Source organism: Condylostylus longicornis, unplaced genomic scaffold (assembly GCF_029603195.1).
Source record: "Condylostylus longicornis isolate FDR11 unplaced genomic scaffold, ASM2960319v2 ptg000049l, whole genome shotgun sequence".
NCBI lineage: Eukaryota > Metazoa > Arthropoda > Insecta > Diptera > Dolichopodidae > Condylostylus > Condylostylus longicornis.
Window position 1 is genome coordinate 6,622,042 of NW_026578018.1, and position 25,614 is coordinate 6,647,655.

The 25,614-nt window shown below is 21.7% G+C and overlaps 1 protein-coding gene across 2 annotated transcripts; it reads right to left on the reverse strand.

Moving 5' to 3' along the window:
* Positions 1–268: 268 nt before the first annotated feature.
* Positions 269–25,360, reverse strand: LOC129611270 (aquaporin AQPAn.G-like). Of its 2 annotated transcripts, none has more exons than XM_055524325.1 (5): positions 25,302–25,360; positions 24,778–24,819; positions 1,887–2,115; positions 1,056–1,371; positions 269–990 (listed from the first exon to the last, which is right to left on the reverse strand). In XM_055524325.1, the coding sequence occupies exons 3-5, from the start codon at positions 2,111–2,113 to the stop codon at positions 772–774; spliced, it is 762 nt and encodes a 253-aa protein (XP_055380300.1). In that variant the 5' UTR covers positions 2,114–2,115; positions 24,778–24,819; positions 25,302–25,360; the 3' UTR covers positions 269–771. The 2 variants fall into 2 exon arrangements, with proteins under 2 accessions (XP_055380300.1, XP_055380301.1); XM_055524326.1 differs by having other exon boundaries at positions 24,774–24,819; positions 25,302–25,354.
* Positions 25,361–25,614: the final 254 nt, after the last annotated feature.

The window sequence follows — 25,614 nt, forward strand, 5'->3', positions numbered from 1 at the left end:
TTTTTCAATATTAAAATCGAAGAATGAAAAATAATTAAATAAGTAGCTTTGGTAGTCATAGCAGTTTTAATGTACTTATTTATTTGAAATATTAAAATTACTTCTTTAGATATTTGCAAATAGAAATACAATTTAAGGAAACTCTTTCTGAAATGATCAATATTATACATACTAGTTTCGCTCCCCGTCATGAACGGAAATATATTGAGGTATCATCCTTTAATGGTGGTTATTTTTAGAACAATTATTATTGAAAGACATGAGAAAACACAAGTTTTAAAAAATATTTTTTATTCTATTTCTTTACGTTTATTCATATGAATAAAAATTTTCATTTATAAACTATGTACATATGTAAACATATATTTTTTTATTCATTTCTTATTTTAACAAAAAAGTTAACAAATTTTTTCAAAAACAAAATTAAAAAAGCACTTTATTCTTTTGTTATAAAAGTATTATAAATCTCAGTAATCATTAAAAATAATTAAATTTATCAAATTTATTTTATACACGTATGTATGTAGAAATAATTTTTCTTAAATAATAATTCTAACATTGCTTGTTTGTTTTAATCAATTATGTATTATAAATCGTGTCATAAGTAAGTTTTTTCTTTAACAAGAAAAGCTTTTTATTTTCGATTTTTTCCTTAAATTATTATGTGTATATGTATTTGTTTTGATGTACACGTAGGTATTTATATAGTTTATTTATTATTTGTTTATTTACAATTTTTATTTTTTGTTATTGTTTTTAGAGTATAATGTTTTATTTATCTGCTGAAATTGTTAAAGGAATTTCTTCTTTAATTGGTATTTTATTATCTGGTACGACTTCACGATAGAATACAAGTCTATAACCGATTGAAGTCAAAAAACCTGCCGACAATGGTCCGACCCAATATACCCAATGATTTTTAAAATGCCAGTTCCATAATGCTGGTCCAAATGAGCGCGCTGGATTCATACTTCCACCAGTAAATGGACCCTTTTGAAGATAAAAATAAAGATTTAATAAACTGATTTGTGAAAAAATAATTTAATGAAACTTACAGCTGCACAAGCTAAAGCAGCAACTGCTAAACCAAATCTAATTGTAACTGAATCATGATATTTGGCATTACGTGGATCCCATACACCACAGCAGACTAAAATTAAAACCATTGTTACCATAAATTCAATAGCAACAGCTTGTATAGGATGAATATCTGGTCTTATAACAGTAGTACACAATCCTGGTGATGTTGAATTATTTGGAAATATTGCTTCATCGGGTACAACTGCTTTTAATAAACCAAAACCAATAAATCCGCCCAACATTTGTGCAACAAAATAAACTAATGCCATTTGCCAAGTAACTAATTTATATCTGCATTTATATAAAATAGGAATTAAATAGGTAAGTAATTTATAATATTTAAATAAGTAATTTAAGTAAATAAGTAATTATTTGCGCCTGTTGGCGATATGCTTTATGCTTGATCTAAGCAATAGACGTCTGATATATAAAAATTATAAAACAATAAACAAATATTGTATATGTATATCAATTAAAATTTTCGGGCAATTTTAGATGATTTTACAATACAATAATGAAGTTTATTAAAAATTTTATAAGGCAGTATCTTGGAATTTCTAAAGATAAATTCTTTTTTAAAATTTTTCAAATATATTTACTTATTACTACTTGTTTAATATATATTTATGCAATTTGATTTGCAATTTTTATAATGATTATTTAAAATAGCTAGAGTTATTAATTATAATAAACGATAGAGTTATTAATTATTAAGTTTTGATTATTACAGTTTTTTTTTTTAATTTTATTAAAGTATATATATACATCCTTTTTGTATGTACATAGTATCTATTTTGTGTACTTACACAAAAGCAGCAGCTGTTACAGCAGGATTAATATGTGAACCCGAAACACATCCAAATATTTGAACTATAATCATAATTGTAAGACCAAAATTAATTACCATTTGTAAATGACTATTTTCGAGATTTCCATATTTTATACAACCCATGCAACCAAGAAATACTAAAAGTCCTGTGCCAATTAATTCTGCTAAAAAGCAGGAAATTTTATCTAATATCGCTGACTTCATAACTGAAAGTATAAAGTAAAATTAAAAGAAAAATATTTATTATTATTGCTTTATCATTTTTTTTTTATTTTATTTTCGCAATATGTAATATAAATAGGTTGTAGTAACGGAAGGATAATAATACAAATAATAATAATGATAGTTACAATAAATAGTAAATAGTTATTAATATCAAAATTTATACCTTTTATAATTTTATTATATTGTATGTGTAAACAAAGCATTATTTTACTCATCTTATAGTTATTTTTGTTTCAAGGTTTGATAAAGGTTATAAATAAAAAGAGTTCGTTTAAGGAAATTAATAATATAGCTTTACATATTTTTTTATGTAGAACATAAAATAATATAAAATGTGTGTAAAAAACCCTTTACGCAGTCTGCCATCGGAAGATAGTTTTCTTTTATTTTGAACATTTTAAATATTAATAGAAAATTGTCGTATATTAAGTATATTATGTATTAAAAACGTGCTATTGGCCATTGTCACAATGATATTTTAGAACTAATATCAAATGTGATCACTCAAGACTTATAAATTTTTACAATACCACTAAAATATTGGTAGTAATAAATTTTTGTTTTATTAATAAATTTACAATTACCATTGCTTTATTCTTTTATTTTATTGTTAATAGAAAAATAATTTAATAAAATTTTTAATTCGTAATTCGGAAAAATCAATAATTATAATTATTTTTTTAAGTTTTCAATATTTCTCATAAAAAATTATAAATATAAATGACCTTTAATTAAAACTTTAATATTATTTTAAAGGTCTGATTATATGATGTGACGAAAAATAATAATAATAAAATAAATCAAAAAAATAATTTTACTAAAGTAATAAATAAAATATAATAATGTTATTATAGTAGAGTAGGTATTATATTTTTAATATAGGTATCATATTACTATATAATATCACCACTATTTACTATAGGGTACATATATGTAAGTGATATGTATGTACAGATATTAATTATTATATTACCATTATTAATGTGAAATATTCAACATTTTTGCTACTTATTTATACTTTATTTATTATTTATACTTAAGCTTCATCATTTCGTAATAAATATTTAAGCTAATCAAAAAATAATTCATTCTATCTTCATTCTTAATTTATTTCACAAAGTATTTTATTAATATAAAGGTAAAGTTAAGATAAACAGGAAAATTTATTTCAAATATTGTACCGAGTGTTTCACTTTTTGTATTTTAATTAGAATTTAGAATACTATGAAAATTCTTATTAAGATTAATTTTAGAGTAAAACATTAGGAATTAAATAATTTTTTGCAATAATGAAACTAAAATTGGAAACAAATTTTTTTTCAAAAAATTTAAATTTATTTGAGTATATTATAAAAAGTATTGAAATACTTTTATTATAAAATGTATTTTTTTTCCTTTTCCACTCCTAGAAGGAGTATAGGGCTAGTGCATGACATCATAGACTATTTTCATGTCCCAGTTTCATTGCGTCATAGAGTTTTTAACCAGGTAGGTGGTGACTAGCCTGCCGTAGTTTTTTTTCTTTATATTAAATATTTAAGCTTATTAATATTTATTGTTTTTTTTTCTTGGTTTTCAATACCGAATTAATTATGAATATATGAAAATTACTTTTAAATTACTTGAATATACTCATTTGTTATTTCATAAGTATTGTACATTAAAAAACTATAATATTGAATAGTGAATAGGTTTGAACCCGAGACCCTTCGGTTAAAGGAGCCATAACCACTACACTAATGGTCAGGTATAAATGTATGCTTGCTAATTATTTAGCTTAATTTTATTTTTTGAATTTTTATATTAAATTCTTGGGATTACATCTAATAGTATTTATAATAGAAGACAATTTTAAAATCCTTCATCTTTTCTCTTCACAATAATCACCTAATTTCTGAGAAATATTTATCATCTTCCATATATATGTATTGAATATGAGTTTCAGTCAGAAAAATTTTAATATAATATAATTACATTGTATAATACATATTATACTGGAAAGCAGAGTATAATTCATATTTTCATATTATTTAAATAAAAAAGAACACGTGCTGTAAATATTTTCTATATTTTGTTATGAAAAAAAATAATATTAACAAATTTCAAACACAAAATAAAATCTAAGCTAAACATGCTATGATAACAAAAGATAATAACCGTAGAATATATTATGTACTATAACTGATATACCGTGGAAGCCTTCAAAATAACGTTTTTATTGTTGCACATTTCGAAAAAAAAAATTCTTGATTTGACATCAAGGTTTAAAAATATACATAACAAAATTTGTAAAATATTTATAACAGAAATGTAAGCATATATATTCACAATCACATATATGTATGTATATCAAACTTTATCAGTTTAGCCATGTGTTGTACTCTTTATTCCATTCAATGGAAAAATAAGAAAATAAATTTAAATGTAGTAAATAATAGTTATGTATATGTACCTAATTAATTTGTGTTTTATTTAATAAAACTGTTATACAATATTATAATATATTTTGACAAAATTTTATCAGTAGCTTGGAATTATATTATTATAAATAAAATATTTATATAGTATATTTTATTGCTTATAAAATATATATTTATATATACATATACCAAATTTAATTCTTTTAGTTACTGACTTTAATCATTTTATTCATAGTTAAACAATAAAATGTGATTAATATATTATGAGGTATAAATCAAATCATAGTTATATATATTTTTAAAATTACATTGTTTTTGTTAATATTTGTTATATATAAATATAATTATGTAGAAAATGCATTTTGTTATTGATATGCATATAAAATGCGTTTTTGTATAATCATAGGTGCATATTTCATAATTATAGCAATAATAAATATGACAGTTATTGAATTAAAATTATAGACTTTTATTTATATATTATTTTTATAACATAAAATTGTTGGTATAATATAAGTATATTATATAATAACATAAGTATATGCACATTTCACCGTTCTCTAATTTTCAAAACCATAGTTCTTAAATATACAAAATAATTTAAGTATAAGGATTGTACTCAACAATTTCTACTTATGTTTGTTCATATTATTATGTATAAATATAAGCTTGGTTTTATATAAATGTAGATGTATGTATGTACATGATTACAAATAAAAAAAATTCAAGTTAATAATTTTAAAGCATATTATTAAAATTTCTGATTTAATTTTAGAATACCCAATTAGAATAACTATAGATAATAATTTAAGGCAGCTTATAAGACCTTAGACCAAATTTTTTTTGAAAAAATTTCATTGAAAAAATTAAGGTAAATGATAAAATTACTCAAATAATTTAAATAGGGACATAAAAAAAAAGTATTAAAAATTTTGTACTTTAAATAATTAAAAATTTCAAAATTGATAAAAAAAAAAATTGAAAATATCAAAATTTATTCATCATTAATTTTAAATAATCAAGATTAGATTGACATTAACGATAAGGGGGGAATTGATTGAAAAAAAATAAAAACAATGAAAAATTATTATATCTGATTTTCTTAAATAAATTAAAATTACAGTCGGGCTCCGGCTTACGAGATTTTTTTTAACGACTTTTTTTTCTTATTTCGATAAATTACTAAGCTTCGATGAATTATTGTGAAATTATTATGATATTTTGTAATCGATGAATTATTTTTTTTTTTAATGTGCGATATAGAAAAGCGCAAATGTAATTTTTTGAAAAAATAAAATATTGATGACAATTTTAATTTATCATCATGTTCTATATGTAATTGAATTTTTTTATTCATATTTTTCGTTTTTTACGTTTTACGACTCGAAATTTTGCAACGCATATAGGACGTAAACTGACGACCTACTGTATTAAATTTATTTACAAATTAAATAATTTATTAATTAATATTTAGATATTTTATATTATTTACTAATTCATAAACAGCTTTAGAATAATTTTGGTATTAAAGAATATTTTACTTAAAATTCATAAGATTGTAAACCGTTTTGTAAACAATTTTTAAATTTTTTCTTTTTAATTTTTGATAAGAATTTAATCAAATTAAAATTTTTTTTTTATTAACAATTTGCGTGTCACACTCTTTTTCTTTTATTACTAGATGTAGTTCTTTAATTTTACTTATATTTTTATTATCAGAAATAATATATGAATGTGTGCATATACATATTATGTTCATATTTGTATGTATATGTAATAATATCAAAGTTCAATATTTTTAATTTTTTAAAAAATTTTTTTTTAAAAGTATATAGTAGATACTTTAATCAGGCATTGATTTGAATTGTATTAAAATATATTTAAATAATATTATAAAAAATTTTACATGAAAAACTTGCAACAATACTTTTGTACCACAAAAATGTTGTTGTAGTAATCACATACATTGTATGTACACAATATATATGTATAACCATTTCCATAGAAGTCTTCTTCTTCTTTTTACTTTTTAATATATAGCTTAATTTTCATTTCCACAATATAAGTAGATATTTTTTTTATAAATTTCATTGGCGTATCCTAAAATAAAAGAGTGCGAACAGTTCAAAACTTAAGAAATAAATGGTAAGAATATAACAATAATAAAATTTGTCTGGTTTCAGTAATTAAAAGATTTTGAGGCGAACTTAGGCCTCAAAAAATTTTGGAATAAAAGAAAGATTAAAAGAATAGAAATTTTATAAATAAAAATTTTGTTCTTTCGAAAAAGGCGGAAGTCTGAAAATGTTGAATTTGCCGAAATTTTTCATTATTTTCTTGATATGCAACACCAATAAAAAATTTCTAAAGTAGTTTCAAAAAATACAAAAATTTCAGCTCTTTAAAAAGAAGACCAGCTATCCTTCTAATCATATAGTGAATTTTTCACAATATTATTTTTAATATTGTGAATTTTAATGGTATGTGAGTTTCTTTGATCTTAAAGAATTTCTTTAATTCTATAACTACATACTATAACACAATTAGTTACTTAATCTCAGTTTAAGTTATAATATTAAAATATGAAGACAAATGAGAGTGTTTTTAGCAATTCTACATACATATTTACAGTGATTATATCAAAAGAAAAGGTTAAAAAGTTGAAAAGTTTAATATGTTCATTCACTTTAATCTTTTAATATGAAGCATACGGTCTGTAAAAAATAAATATTATTAAAATGAAAAATTTTAATATTGTTTTTCTTTCTTTTTTTATTATTTTTTAATCACTAAAACATGAGATTTATTCTATTCCTATCTCATTTTTAAATTTTTTAATCATTACCCAATATTAAATACACTTAATAATTAACGTCATTGCCGCAATACTGACGTGATCAATATCATAATTCACATTTTACATTCATATTCAAATTTATAATTACATAAAAATTATAAACTCAAAAAAAATTTCATAATTATTTAGAACTCAGCTACATTTTATTATTAATTTTATAGAAATAGTCGAAAAAGAAACAGTTCAAGTAGATACCATTTCTGAATCATTTAATTAGATCGAAAAATGTTCAAACTCTCAAGAAAGATTGATACAGTATGAAAAGTCTAAACAACATTTGCAAAATTCTACATTCTTTAAGATAGATTCTCTTCTCTCTATTCTATTCTCTTCCTAAGTAAAATAATGTAGTAGATTCTTTTTAGAAGCAGTATTTTCACTTATTCATAGGAAAAGTGCTACTTTATAAGACAAACATTAAATTTTCCAATAAAAATAATGTATGAACAAATATTTATAGAGAATAATATTATATTAAAAAACTAGAATTTAGTGTGGTTTTTTTGTTCAATAGTGAAAGAGAAAGTTAAATTAAAAATAGAAATTAAAAATAAAATTTACGCAAGCGTATATACATATTTACATAGTATGTAAGTGAGTATGTACTTAAGTTCATATATTCTTGAGAGCATTATAACAAAATTGAATGAAAATTTTTCACGCGCTAGACACATCACACAATGTTTGTTTAAAATGTAGAGTGAAATTTTTTTTATGTTTATTTATTTGAAATTAATGAAATGGTTTTGAAAAAAACATCTGTTTTTTTTTAAGTTATTTTAACATTTATAATGTTTATAATTGATTTATAGTTTGTTCTTTATTTTTTATCAACAAAATGTTGCTCCTCGAAAAATTCAATATTGATCAAAAATAATTCAATAGGTAGTATATTGACTGATTGACTATAGCTTATTTTGGAAATTAAGGTAAATAAAAGATGTGGTGATTGAATGATTACAGTGGTTTTTTCATACTCATTGAGTAATTATGCTATTAATTTTATTAAATCTTAAAATAGAAGTAAAAATTTCAAGGTCATTCAATGATATTCACTTAATAAGATTATAAATTTTTTTTTAAATTTTTTTACTTTTTTGAGTTGATAGCGAATAATTCATTAAATTTTAGAAATAAGATAAAAATAAGATCATTTTGGAGATTTCCACTGCTATTTTAAAAAAATTTTTTTTTGGCAGCTTCCCTCTCTTAATTTTTGTTGGCGACTGCATTGCGTATACAAACACAAGAAGGTATTTTTATCGTAAACAATTTCACATTTCGAGTTTAGCACCAAGTGAATCTCTATATATTCAGAAATGTAAATAAACATTTTTTGCCACGATTTCCGTTTTGTCTATCTGTCAGTTCCTCTATATTGAATTTCTCTATGTGTAGTATAAATTATTTCTATCGAGAGGTCTGTTTTAAAAAAAAATTTTTTTTCACGTGCCCATTTTTTTTTGTATATCTAAAATTTTTAAAAAATAATTATTCTTTAGCAGAAATATTCTTTCGGCCTTCAAAAAATTTTCCAATACATCAAAATGTATAGAGCGCCAGTTGTATTATTTGAATAAATTCTTATCTTGAATTGGTGAATAATTCATGCATATATACATAACTCATTGAAATAAAGTTGACTCAAACCAACAGTTTGTACAGAAGCACTTTTCTCTTTAACAAATAAAAACACTACTGGTTCTATTATATTGTTAAAGTTACTTTTATTTATATACTAAAATTTTTCAAATAGATTGCATACATTTGGGATGAAAAAAAAAATTGAAGAACCGTTAGTGTAAATGGTCAAATTTAAGATTATATTAATAATAATATTTTTTGATGACATGGTATTTACCGTTAGCTTTTTACATTTTTAGAAATTTTGAAAAGCTTACAGTTTCGAATATATGAGGTGCCAAAAAATTTAAATTTAAGGAATAGAGGTGAAAAAAAATTTTCTTCTAACGGAATAAACTATTTATTACTATTTTACTCCTAAAATTTCAGATTCCTACAACTTATCGTCTAGATGAAAAACAATATCAAAAATTTGGAAAAAATGGAGTTTAAATAACGGTTAATTTCAACGACCATTTTGTCATTTTCATAAATTATAATTTTTAAAATTTATACTGCTTATTTTAACTGGTCCAATGTTTAATTTTACCATATATAAACGCAAGATATTCAAATGAATCGAATTCAATAAGCAACAATCAATAACAAATTGTTGTTTAATGTAGCCACAAACACGGTATACTTATGTCGATTCTCCTATTTCTAGATCAAAATTATAATTATGACATCATCGTATAGCATAAATTTTTGACAATTATTTTTTTACTTAAACGCCTTGATATTTTTTGTTTTTTATATTTTAGTTCTTATTTTGTTTTTTTTTATACATATATATGTACATATGTATGTATGTATATATGCAAATATTTTTTACTCTAAATGTATTATAATTTTGTATTCCTTTTTTTCAAAGAGTTCCGTTTCAATTTTTTTTTATTCAATAATTTTTTAGCAAGAACTTTAAACTGAGTTTCAGACTAACTTCTTCGTCTAATTTGCGAGAAAGTCAAATGTTTTTTTTAGAAATACATATACATAATACATATTATACTCATATATCAGTGCATGTTATAAGATCTTTTGAAATTTTAAAGGAGTAGACCCCCTTCTTGTTCTAATTGTTCCAATAAAAACTTCTTCAAAATAAACTGCATACTAGTTTTATCACAATTTTATATTATGTACAAGTAAAGGTATTTCTGTACGAATTATTGAAAGCAGGTAACTTTTTAAAACTTGTTACATAGTTTGTAGTGTTTGGCAAATTAATTTGAAGCCCAGAACGACATTATTAACCTTACTATAAATACTAGAGTTATTTTATCAATATTAAAAATTCAAAAATTCTCGAATAACTATAATATTTTTGAAAAATATACAGAATTCTCTGTATTCTTATACTCTCTGATTTCCTAAAGATAAATATGCTAATATTATTATTTATTTTAGAATAAGTTTTTTTTTTTGTTTATAAACTACGAATAAATAAATATTAATCAATATTTATAAATTTATAATTTAAATTCTAATTAAAATATGTATGTATTGAAAACAAAAACTGTTCTATACTAAATAAATATTTTGAAGGAAAGCATAGTTTATAGAAAGGCATACACATGTATCTATAGACACATACATAAAATTTGATTTGAGATCAGGTTCGAAAATATGAAAACCTTTTTTGATATAAAGAATTTATTTAATCTTTTGTAATTTGTATGCGATTAGCACTTATAATACGAAAAATAATAAGTATTGAATCTCAAAATAAATAAGTCAAATATAACAATAATTATAATAATTAATAAAAATATAATTTTTTTTGATTTTGATAATAATTATTTTTATTTATTTTATATATGTGTATATCTATATTATTATCTACTTAAATAAAGTCATACAATATATTTAGGGTTATTGACCAAGTGTTTAACTAAAATAATATCATAAATTAATAAATAAGATATACGCGTACTTTTTATAATTATACAAGTGACAATAAATATGTTATACGCACATCATGTACATAATAATTTCATATTAATGTAAATAAAATAAAAATTACGTGTGTTTGCTTATATTTTTGATCTCATAAAGACAGTATAGTAAAAAGATAGTAAAGATACTAAATAATATAGCAACAATATAATGAAAAAGACCATGTCCAAGAAAATTTGATTTTTATTTGGATAAACTTAATATAACAGCACACTAACTTAAATAATACATGGTTTTCATTCTTATGCATAATGTAAATACTTATGATAGGGACCGATTATATAATACAGAGTTCAAAAGATTTGTTAGTTTTAGTTATCAAATTTATAAGAGGATGTTGTGATTGACTCTTAAATCTTAAATAAATCTTAATAAATTAAAATTTAATATAAAAAGTAGAATTTAAATTTCAAATATTTATATGAGTAAAAAAAACACAATTAACGAAACGTCAAATGGAGTGTATATAACTACGCGTTTTATAAATTTTTTTGAATATTGTTTGACAAACTCATTTGAAATATTATATATCCGGGCTTTTGTATTCAAACTTATTTAATTTAAAATTATTTTATTGATTAAGAACTATTCACAATTCCTTTTTAGCAATAAAAAAAAAAGTGCTTATTAGTTGCACTATCGTAATCCGTCCGTCTGTCCGTGGACATGTTTGAAAAACTTCTACATCCTTGAAGATAGAAAGCTGAAGTTTCATATGTACGTAGATCTTTACTAAAAATTTACTTCCGTAGAAGAAAATTTTTATTTATTTCCCCCATCTAAGAATCATACCCGCAAAACCCTAAGTTGGCACCTTGTTTTTCCGATGCAGATAGCTAACGGTAAATGCTATGCCATCAAAAAATATAATTATTTTTTTAACTCACACCTTAAACATGAACACTATCTAATATTAACGTCTCTTCCAATATGTTTTGCTCAATCTAAATGTATGCAATCTTTGAAATATTTTCGTACCTGAATGAAAGTAATTTTAATAATGTTCACATTGTTCTTTCATTTAAATTAATTGTTCACATAATTGTTTTTAAAAGTTGTACTTTTCATTTATTGAATTGAAAAGTGCTACATTACAAACCATTGGTTTGACCAAACCTTATTTATTTTCAATTCAACTATATGTAGCACTTTGTTATAAAATAATAATTTTTTAAAGAACAATATGAAAAGTACCAAAACAAGTTCCAGAATGTCAGAAATGTAATAAGTGTATTTATAATATTTTAATTAAACTTTTGTTAAAGTTTTTAATTGTATATAATGACCATATAATTTTCATATTGTTATTTTGATTACTTCATTATTATAATTACTGTAATAGTTGTATTGAATGTAAATAAAAACAGACCGTTTATACGATATTATATATATGTATATCTTTGAAGTTTTGTAATTGGTACGTTTAGGAATTTTAAAAGCATAATAAATCTGTCAATCAATCAAAATGCTTCTAAATATAATAACAAGAATGCTGTAGACACTTGAACGTAATTAAAAAAATTAATTACATATATTTGATTTTTTGTTCTATATGTACACATAAAGAGTAGTCAAGTTTAAGAAGGCTATGTTATAAGAATATTTAAAATAAATTTATCAATGAAGATAATTAAGGAATTGATTTTTTTTTATTAATTATACTAGCTCATTATTAGAGGGTGAAAATGAATCTCAATTCTATTTTCTAAAAATTTTTACAAAAAAAATGTTTTGATTTTAACAATTCAATTAAAAATCTTAAATTACCATCTTCATTCATACCTTAAGGCAAAGTTTTCATAATATTTTTATATATCATTCCGGATTTATTGAGAATAACATAGACAACCACTGAGAATTATTGTATTTGCATATTAACAAATGTTTATAGATTTTATTTACATAATATCATTTTCTACAATACCATATACTCGTAGGTATTGCTTAAAGCGACAAGGATTAATGATTAACTATCATGTTCAATACCTTCTTTACAGACTATTAGTTTACAAAATAATTTCATTTTTTCATGTAAAAGTGTTATTATTATTATATATTCGCATTGCATTGGGTAAAAAACAAAAATCACATTATAAATTACGATAAAAAAAATACATATTATTCTTAAAATTTATCAAAAAGTATCAATAATGGATTAGGAAATCGTCATCCTATATATGGGCCTTATATTAGTAAATATTTTGATAATACAATTTTGATATCAAAACAAAAAAAAAAGGTGTGTTCCAAATAAACAATTGCTGTAGTAATTTAGGTACAGAAATTTAAATCAATTAATGATATCGAATTGGAATACCGGATTATTTCAATGGTACCGAAGATAATATAATAATATGTAGACAAGAAGATATAAATTTTCATATAAACAATTTTTTTATGTAATTTTAAGAAAATATGTATTTGGAAATGCTTTAATCTAAGTTGTCATTTATAAAATCTAAGATTAAATTTACGATAAAGTGTGATGACTTTTTACAAATCAGACGGAACATATCTAATGGAGATCATACTCTATGTGAAAATATAACAATTTACTACAAAAATTATATGCTTTCACAATAATATATTGCCGCCATTTTACTTTTGAAAAGTCTGACGGTAAGTCTGTTTTGAATAGGGTACTTCATATCTATTATTTGTCGCCAGGCAAAGTTTGATACCAAATAGAATTTACTTATACGACTAAGATTAAATCTTAATACTCGTACACAACTATTAACATATATGACAAAATATTTTGTCGTAGATTTTGTCGTATATGTAAGATATTACAAATAAGATCAATTTTTCCACATAAAACCTCTAAGGAATTCAGAAAAATTACATTGAACTCTACTTTTCGATTTAATTGAACTCTACATTTCAATATAATTTTATATGAAAGTTAAGGGTTTAACACACACATGAGTAACATATATTTTTATTGTATTTGGTAATACTTGTAACTTTGATAAGTTTTCTCTTTTACGCAGCTTAAATTTATCATAATTTCATTTTTTTTTATCAGCATATTATCGGTTAATTCACAAAATTAATAAAGATATCGTATTATATTTCAAAATTATATACGAAAAATAAAAATGTATCTTATTTCAAATATAGTTCGAATGTTTTTAATAAAAATAATTAAATGTATGTATGTATGTGAATGATATACAAAATTAAAAAGGAAAAAGATTAATCAAAACGTACAATTGAATGAGTTACGACAATGGAAATTCCAAAATTATGAAAATCCTAAAATCGTAAATATTATGTGGTGTCTTATTTATTTGTGGTCTAAAAATATTTTATAATTATTGTGGTCTAAAAATTTGCATAATTAAAATATTTTTAAATTTATTCTTCCTTTTTTTGTTAAAGCGTCATAAGTGAAAAATTGTTATATTATTTTGGAATAACTGGTTTAGAAACAACATGAAATTAGCGTATGAATTAGTGTAAATTATTGCCGCAAAAGATTTTAAAGAATGGTGATTAGTATAAACATGAGTAGTCATTGGTAAATTCCCTTACTGAAAAGGTTAAAATTGAAATAAATTATGTTTTAATGAACTTTAAATTTATTTCTTCAAATAGGTGTAACAGAATATTTCTGAGTAAACAAAATAAAAATTAATTTGGAGTCATTTACATTTCGATAAAACCTTTCTCTGATGTCATGCCATATAAAATGTACACATATACTTCGATGTTAGTTGTGAAAAGAGTTGTATAAAACGACTTAAACCTCGTTTTGGAGAGACTTTTCAAGACCGTTAACAGTAAAGCAGCTACTAAATGATTATGGTAAGAAGCCTTTCAATTCAGAATATTTTGAAAAACCTTCATATTCTTATTAAATATAGTTCATTAAGTAATTTAAAATCAAGTTTATAATTTAGCAAATAATTTACTTATTACATAGTAAACCTGCAAAATTATCGCGATTAATAATTCTAAACGGGAGTTTATAGAAAAAATACTTCACTTTAATTAAATTCCAGTTTTAGTTATTATATAGTAGTAAGTATTAGTTTTTCATTTAATTATACAATCATAGTTTACAATATGTATGTATATATTAATTTTAATTAAATTTTTTTTTAAATTTCTATATTACAAAAATATTTAAATTAAAAATAATTTTAATTTGATTAAAATCATTAACTTTTGACCACGTTTTTCCAATAGATATAAATTATCACTCTATTATGAATTCAAAAATAATTATATGTATACAACATAGAGTATAATATGCAATTAATTTACTTTAGAATAATTTTTTAATTGATAATTTAAATATTTATCATACATAAATAATACAATTATATAGTATCGCACATCCTTGTGAAAAGTTCGTACTGTCAGTGATTTGCTGTTAAATACATAAAGTTCAATATTGCAATTTTTTATTCTTTGTAATTTTATGTATTTATTTTTTGACAGCTGTAAATTGACTTGTTTTTGACAATTACATCTGTCAACGTTAAATCGAATCAATAAATTTAATATTTTAGTTTTCTTTTCAAAAATTATCTAAAATCAACTCTTCGAATTGAATGTAGTCGTGGCTGAAATTTTACATAAAATTATTTTTAAAAAGTAAATGATAACGATTGATAACAGCAGCTGTCAACGTCAAATCTCAACTGATTGCAAATGTCAATGTCAAATCAAATCAATAATTGAATATTTTAAATAAGTAATCCAATGTCAGTTCTTCTTCGAATTAATGGTTCTCGTGGCCGGAATTTACATTAAATTATTTATAAAAATTAAATGACAACGATGAAACATTTCTATAATTGAAATGTAAAATGGAGTTGGAAGAGTAATCAATTTGACATGCATGTTAATAATAACTGTTAAATTTTAAAATTTTTAATATTTGTTTATTGCATTATAAGTATATATGTATGTGTACGAGTACTTTAAATGAATTCTTCAAATGTTGCTATGACTATACATTATATGCTTTATAAGCTGTCATTTAATTATATTTTAAATAGAAATTTAACAAATCGTGCCGTGCGATGAAAAGAATCATATTCTCATTGTTCTATTCAATTCTATTGCACGATATTGTACAAATGATAACAATTAAAGAAGGAAATTAATAAATATTTTATTGATGTTTTATAGACATTTAAATTCGAAATTTCAAATTGAAAGCAATCATTATGAAGTCTAAATCAATAATAATGAAAATATGACAATTTTAAAAAAGAAATTTGAATCACATTACCTTGAATTTTACTTTTTTATTTTTTTCATTTTAATTATTGTCAATATTCTGAGAATTTTTATCATGAAAAAAAGTTAATACACGTACATACATACGTACATAGTTTCATTTTTGAAGTTATCCTATTATATAAATTTCAAGTAATCGCAAGGGCTGGATCAATTGATTAAGCAAAAGATGTAAAACATTGTGGCTCTACACGTGTATAGGAAAATTATTTTGAAATTAACAGATGAAAACTGCTTATAAAGAAAGGATTGAAAAAAGATGATTTTCGAAACCATCTTAAAATAAAGAATTTAAAAGAAGGTATGTATTTAAGTGAATTAATATTTTCTTTGATTGTAAGTTCTTGTTTTTCTTGCTTTTAAGTGTCTCAGTTATATGTGGTTCATACGGAGCAATATTAGAACGTCCGTACCCCTTACGCCGTGCCTTATTGCAATTTGAACATGAAAACAGTTTTATATATTGTTCAAATATATATATAACAGTGTTATATGAGCACAGATTGCATGCATTTTCTTAAGCACAAATAGTTAACTTATGTAATTGATTTTAGATGAACTTCTGATTTGTAATATAAAACCATAAAAACGTGAAAGTTTTTTAGAAATCTAAAATGTAATCTTTATTTTTTATTTAATTTCAATTTTCTCAATTATTTTTTTTTATTATTATAGAATGAAATAAACTTATTATATTAATTATTCATTATATTCATAAGAATAAAGTAATAAACTTTAATAAATTGTTATATATGTATGTATGTATTTTTTACATATAGATATACATATAGTATATATGCAAGCCGAATCGATTAAAATATATATAATTATATGGTACATATGTATATATAAGAATATTTGTTTTAAATTTTATACAATTTTTTTTTTAATTTATTTACATGAAATTTACATTGATTAGGTTTTCGATACTTCAATAAAATGAAAAGTACATAATTAATACATGGGATAATTTGACAAAATAATTCTGTACTATAATAAAATAAAAATTATTCTTTTTAAATAATATGTAAACAGCAGAAATATGAGTAATTTATTATAATGTCAATTATTGTCCGTAATATTATACTCACTACAATTATACTGTTATACAGTGTGCATCACACACACCAAAACCAATAATTTAAAGTCGCTTACAATTTCATTAACGAAAAATTCTCTTGCTTAATATAATATGTTTTAAGTAATTGTATACTAAAATAAATAACTACTGTCTATAACTAGTTTATATTAATATGTTTAATTTTAATAAAATTTTATCGCGGTTATCATTTTATTTGTGTACTCTTTTAATATGTGGGAGCTTTTGCTTTTGTTTTTATTTTAATTGATATCATACTAACATGTTGGATGGACTTGCGTTTTATATAGCCACAATAATGCTTATATTTATTACAATTGTTTTTGCTACAAAATATTGTTGCAATGTTTAATATACAGAACTTGTTTCAGTAATCAATAATCGTCCGTATAATTATGATTATATATTTTTTTGAAAAAAGGAAAATGATCATAAAAATTTTTTGATTTTACTTGTTAATTATTTAATAAATCAATAGTATTTTATGCTCCATTATTATTCTTGCAATTTAAATATTTTATTAATAATAATTTTGTTATGAATAGCATAGACATAGTATTTTTGTGTAAAATATACACTGGTATCAAGGAATCATAAAGAAAACTTTAATAATTTTAAGAAAATTTTATATAATTAAAGGGAAAAAACCCTTTTTAATTCATATTTCTGATTATTTAATTGTTATATTGCGGAAAAATAATGAAATTGTAAACAATTAACTAAAGTGAACATTGAAAATTAATTTATTATTATTATTTTCAAAATATTTCCAATTAATTTCCGAATTTTGTGTTGCTGAATGCTGAACAGTAAATTTTTCTATATAAGTAGTTAAAATCGATAAATTTTGCTTTATTAAGAAATTACAATTTTCGCCTCTTCTTGCACAAATTACTTCTTAGCCCCTACAAAATCATAGTAGGATGATGATATACGAATTATTTTCTTTATTATATTTTCTTAACACAAACCTAGATTTTTATTATTGTAGATGTATAGATGTTTCGAACATAGCAGGTATTGGACATATTCATTAAAGAAAATCTCATATTACACTCAACATTCATTAAAATATCATAAAAATTAAAAGAAATAAAAAAATTACATATGTATATATAGGACGTGTTTTCATCATCAAATTACTATTTGTGACTATAGTAATAATATTATTATATTCAATCAATTAATTCAGAATTCTAAAGAAATTGTAATTAAAACCAAGTATATATACTTTCACTAGAAAATTTTCCTAATTCCATAATGTTAAGATTTAAAATGAAATTAATGAATTATTAACAGTTACTAGTTAAATGTAATTATTAATATTTGTCGTATGTATAATAAATAATTTTTAAAATTTGCAGTGTAGATAAAGTTTCTGAAAAGCTGTAGCACTTATGTATGTTTATAAAATCACATTATAGAATTGCTAATACAAAATATTTATACACCGATCATAATAATGTGACAACATTTATGCATAAGTTGTATTGAAGTTTGAATTTCATATTTTATGCACATAAAAGCTATGTTTAAAATTTTATGAAATTTGATATTGTATGTAAGACTATACCAACACTATAATGTAATTATTATTTTACATATAGAAGAATAGAATAATTATATAATTTGTTGCATTGTTTTTTTTTTTCAAATTTATAATTATATTATAAATTATTGATTTCTTCAATATTTATAAAGACTTAAAAATTAAAAATGAAATTATATTATTATCAAATCCATGGTCACGACTTAAAAAAATAAAAAACACGACCGCATATTATACATATATGATATATACGGTCGACTTTAAAAAAGAAAACAGGTCATGACGCAAAATAGAAGAAAAAACAAAATAACATCTACTTACATATTTTGTTCATAAATAATTAATTGAAATGGCAAAGAATTTAAATTAAAAAGATTATTACAATGATATTATCAATAAAATTACATTTTATGTATAATAAGATTAAATTATATAATTACATTTGATATTTACATAAAAAATTATCTGAAAATTAATAAAGGTTTAAGTATATGCGGTACACCAGAAGTTGGTCTTTATCTATATACATAGAAATTCTTTATCTATATTAAATATGCACATTTAATTAAAAATTAGTTGTTTTTACAAAAAAAGAACCTGTATAAGATAAATTGCATGCTACATGCAGCAAATCTATATATAGTTATATAAGGTTAGTAAAATATTCTTATCTTTAAAAAATTGTTTTTGATTTTATTTACAATAGGCTTACTATGGTTATAATGTAAAATTTGTAATTATATACAAATATACTTAATTAATATACAAAAATATCAAATTGGATTGTAAATTAAATTTAAATACAATTTTAAAAAATACAATTTTGTATGAATGCAACAATTAATATATTTAAAGTATTCAAATGCTTGAAGTTGTTACTAAATGTGATAATTAATATAGGAATAGTTCTAATTTTGAGATTTATTATGATTTATAGCCGATTTTTGGAGAATGGCTTTGAGGTGTGAATAAAACATTCCACTGTCGTTCTAGGTTTGCGTGGACATGCTTCGAAAAGCATTCGTACAATTTTGTATAGTTAAGGGCATGAATGCTACTTTTCTTAGCAATCGTCTGATGACATTTGTAGATTGAAGATTTTAGATTGTAAGGAAGGGGTAATAGTACAACGCGACCACTATGAAAGATCTATTAACAAAAGATCTAATCCTTACACCCCCTCTAGACCTACCTTTCTGATGGATTCGAGTAATTTGGAAGGTCCGGCAGATTGTAGCTCCGCCGGAGTGAATACATAATTCCCTTCACAGCAATTCCCTTGTCCTGCGGGTGAGAGCATCGTTTTTTTCCTGAAGGTGTACCGATGCATCTTCGTCCTCCGCGCAAAATTTGAAAATACCATAATTTTCTAGGTCTAGCCTCGTCTGATGATTTAATTGATCCTTTAGAATTAATTAAACACGCTCTTTATAATTCCATTATTAAAATTTTTTCGTCATTGAATTATAAAATTTATTCTATATTTTTTCTTACACTTTTTACGTATTTCTCTTAATATTTTAAGTATTAAATTTTAACCATGAAACAATTAAATTTTGTTCTAAATTAAAAACAATAAAATTAAATATTACTTTAATGATTAATAATAATAATGAAATTAAATATCGAATTTTGTACATACAAATGCATTAAAATTTTCTTTTTCTTCTGTATAACAATTAAAATATTCTTTTTCTTGCTTTTTTGTTATGGTATACATACATACATATATGAATTGTCATTTTAACATCCTTGAACTCTTTCGAATAAAATAAAGTCACAAAGTCATTTTAAAATTTTATTTTTAAAAATGTTATACGCTATTATCTTTTATACTGCTTTTATACATATCGATAAATGTTATACATATATAGTTTCTAAGAAATTTGAACGAAAAATGCAAAATTTAGAAAATTGTGTCACCTTTCTTATTTAAATTGTTCAAATAAATTTCACCGGTTTTAAATATTATATATACATACATATGTACATACATACTTATGCATATATATATCTAAGAATATAAGATGAATTTTAGTTTAATATTTTGCCAAATAATTTTGCATGCCCACATACATAATGCTTAATATTTAAATTTGTATAAAAAGTGGCGCTATCAAAATATTTTAAGAGTGCTACGGTTTCATATACCACTTATACATTAACATTATACAAGAGATACTTTACTTTCTATGTTAGAAATTAACTACATACTAGTATTTAGTGTTTTCTTGTCATAAAAAAATATGAAGTCCCTCTTATAAATTTTCATAACTACTAACTTCTACTTTTGCTCAGTTTTTTGTAGTTGGTAGTTGTTATACACTTAGGGCGTTATACTATTTGAGTGTTATAAAATATTTTGTATTTATTTTCAGATTTGCCTAATTGGGCGTAACAGTCTTAAATAAATATTTATTTTAAAATCACAATCTCGTGGGACCAAAAAATTTTTATCAAAAACATTTTTTTTACAATCAAAAAGTTATCACAGATTTTTTGCTATTAAAAATTTTTATTCATAAAATTATAGAAACGTCTTTTTCATCAAATAATCTTTATTGCCTAAAAGATTTTGAATTAAAAAGAATTTATAATTTTTATATGCGGTCTTGTACGCAATATTTCAAAAATTTGTTATCTATTAATTTCGGTTTTTTATTTTTTGCCCTTTATAACGTCGATAAACTTAAAACTTAACGCGTGTACGAATTTTTATTGCACAAAATGTTTATCTTTCGGCTTTAGATTATATTTATAGACATAATGTATTTGATAAAATGTATATTTATGTATAGACTAACATGAGTCATATTTCAAGGGCACCTAATTCATAATTTGTTAATAAAAAAGTGAGTTTAAAGTACAAATAGAAAATACGATGCAAATGAACAAAATTATTTCATTCAATATTTTACATGCAATAATCCTTGTATACAATACATACATAACATTAATTATTGAATGAAATACACGGAATAATGTTTATATAACAAAATTGCAAAACAGGCAACAATAAAGTATATTGTATGTACATATAAACGGTATTTGTGTTGTGAGGTTTATATGGTATTTAAGGATATAAACCAAAGATCCTTGTCGTAACAGTGTATAATCAAAATTTATTAAATAGTGAGTAATATTTTCGTGATTAGAATCATTTATAAATAATAATTATATTACTTTCAATTGTTTTAATAAAAATTTTTTTGCTAAAAAAAATCATTCTTTTTTACAAAAACCTATTGCGTGTGTATATATTTTTTTTTATCGACCGCGTATAGCATAAAATATGGAAGGTATTGTAATCGAATTGTAAATTTCATATAATTTTAAGTTTTCTTCGGAAATTCTCTTCTCTGCTTTATTCTTCTCTAAATTGTTTTAAACTATAGATGACTTCATTGGTCTGCAAATTATTTAAGTTTTCTGTTAACCAACTGAACTACCTTAATAAATCAGTTTTTGAGGTAATTACGTACTAGGAATAAATCTTTTGCAAAAATCTAAGTTTGGGAAAATAAATTTGTTAATGTAATCTCAGTTAACTATTAATCTTACATGGTAACTATAAAATGCGATTGATATTGTGGTGTTTACATCAGATTTTATTTTTTTTGTTATTATTATTCTTATATATATACGGATGGTATATATCGAGTTGAATAAGAATTAAGTTGAATTATTCTCTTTATTGAATATTTTATTTAATTTAAGAATTAAAATAAATTTTTCCTATTAGAGACAAGGTACAGTCAGTGGCCACATTTTTTGTGTTTAAATAAAAAATTTTGGAAAAATATTAATTAATTAAAGTGAAAATATTTCAATATTTCTGATATCAATAATTTTATTTATAAAAAATTAAGAAGGCATAAAAATTGCTTAGCTTATCATAAAATATGCATCTTTTTAATTACAATTCATATTTATAATTAAAGTTCTTTTTGTAATCTGATTAACTAAAATATTTTTATATTTTTATTCATAATTTATTTAAATTAGAAATAAATATATTAATGTGCATATATAAATGTATACTAATTTCACATCATATTTTCCATCTGAACTTATTTGTTTGTATTAACAGATTGCAAAGGTCAATAATTATCATCATAAAAACAAATAAAAAAGGCCGCAATGATTTGATTAAAAAAATTCAATCCCTTTTCGAATAATATAGAAATTTTGAATTCATTATAAAACTTGTTTTTTTTTTCTACTAATTTTTTTTTATATAAATATGGTCATATATTATTTAGGTTATAAAAATATAAGAATTTTAATTTTATATTCTTTAAAATATTCTATTTTTAATTATTATTTTGTATTAATTACATATTTGTTTTAAAATATAATTAATACATTAATTAATAAAATTTTTTATAATATTCTTAATTGAGGTCTAATTGAATTTAATTAAATTGCATGGTTTTAATACTGTTATACAAGCGTATTTATATTTGGCGCAAAAAAAAAAAATAGAATGAGAAATTATTTCTCAAAAAAAAAAATTAAAATATTGTAGAGTGTTATCAATTAAATAAAATTAGGTTTAGAATATTTTAAATTTAATTTTTTTAAAAATTCTTTAATAGGTTAAATGTCTTATATATGGCATCAATATTGGTTAAGGTTAAATTGGATTAGAAAAATCCTAAATATTTAATATTCCTCTTCACCACTCTAAACACCTTTAATACATATTTATTCTTTGAACGTGATTATCTCTTATGTCACTTTTTTCAAAATGCCATTTTATTTTTGTATCATAAAATTGAAATTTACGTCAGAACAACTTCGATTTTAATTAGGTTAACATGTAAGGTGTCTAAATTAAAGTGATTAATGTGAAGTGTTTAGATTAATAGACAGACTGTATATTTATATAAATTTTAAGTTTTAATCGTGTTTTAATAGTGCTATCCTTTTTAGGAATTATACCTCTCTGTCTCAAGACATATTTTTGTTAAAATAATACTATGATTCTGATAAAATTTTGAAAAATGTAAGGTGCTTTAAGTTTACTAATGACTTTTATTAATTGTAAATTTTATAACTCTAAATTAATAGTAAATATATATTAGACAACATTTTTAATTAAAATAATTAAGTGCTCTAAAATAAACAAAAAGATATTACTTAAAATTCTATAAATTTATATAAAAATTTCTATATTTTTCATATTATTAGAATATTTTTTCTTTCTATTTTATAAATATTAATATGTTTGTGTTTTTTTTGAATATCAATTAATTGAATTTTGATTTAAAATCAAATCAAAATTAATATTGTATGTATAATATTGGAGATAATGTGAAATTTTTGGAAAATTGTGCTTAAAAATGGCAATTGTGCTTAAAAAAGCATATGGAAAATATTATTTTTCATTACAATTTGTGCATAAATTTTATAAAATTCATATAATTATTTAATTTTACATAGATTCGTATTTAAAAATTTTGCATTTTATATATTCAGAATCTATATAATAATATTCTAGAAATTGTAATATAGTGTAGTACTACTTAATACGAATTAATTATAATTTTCCCGCCATTTTTAAGGTGCAATAAAGGTCAAATTCGAAAAGAAAAATGTGCTTTTCTTTTGTTGTTTTTTTATACATACAATAAAATTAATATTTTTTAATTTTGAAATTAATATTTTATATTGTATTGAATGTATGCTATCATTTTTATTATTTGAAATATTTTTTTTTAATAATTTTTTAATATTTAAATTTATAAAAGAAACATATACATACACACACAATATAACACACTTCAATACACGTTTACGCATATATACTATATATATATATCGAAGTGTGTATGTATATTTAAAAAAAAAATTTTTAAATTTATTTTACTTACTTACTTTACGTTTTTATTTCCAGTTTATATAATTTATTTATTATCTCTAGAATTTGTTGGGTTTTTTTTTTGTTTTTGAAAAAAAAATTAGAACAAAAAAAATTTTTTTTTGATATTATTTATAATGTTATACATGTGAATAAATTTATTTTTTAAAATGCATATGTATACATATGTACATACATATATTTATATATACATATTTTATATTATAAAACAAACGTATTGTTGGAATAAAATATTTTGGTAGAGAAATTTTAATTCTTTTAATATATTTTTTTAAATAATTTCTAAAAATAACAAACAAAAAAAAAATTAAAAATTTAAAAAAGAAAGTTTTTTTTTTCAAAAAATTTTCTAAATTAAAAAAAAAAATTGGGAAAGTTTTTATTATTTTTTTTTTAATTTTATTTTTAATTCTTCTGCTTCAAATATTGTATTTTCTCTATTAACAAACAAACAAACAAAAAAAAACAAGATTTAATTTTAATTTCTTAAAAAACCAAAAAAAAAAAATTAAAAAGTTACCGTCAACATTTGCTGCTATTGTCACGGTATTTCGTCGGCAACTGAGAATAAAAAAACAAAAAATATCACTTGATAAGTTGATATTCTTAAAAAATAATAATAACAACAAAGAAAAAAAATAATAACAATAATAAGTTTTTTTAGCTGGATTCTCTGGTTGTTATTGTAGTTGTGTTGTGGTTGTTGCTTCATTTCTTATTTCCCTTTTTATATGTTGTTCTAATTTTTTCTTTTTTCGAAACGTTTTTTTGTTAATATCATCTCTGATAGCGATCACTTTTAAATAATATAATATGATTATAAGCTTTCCCAA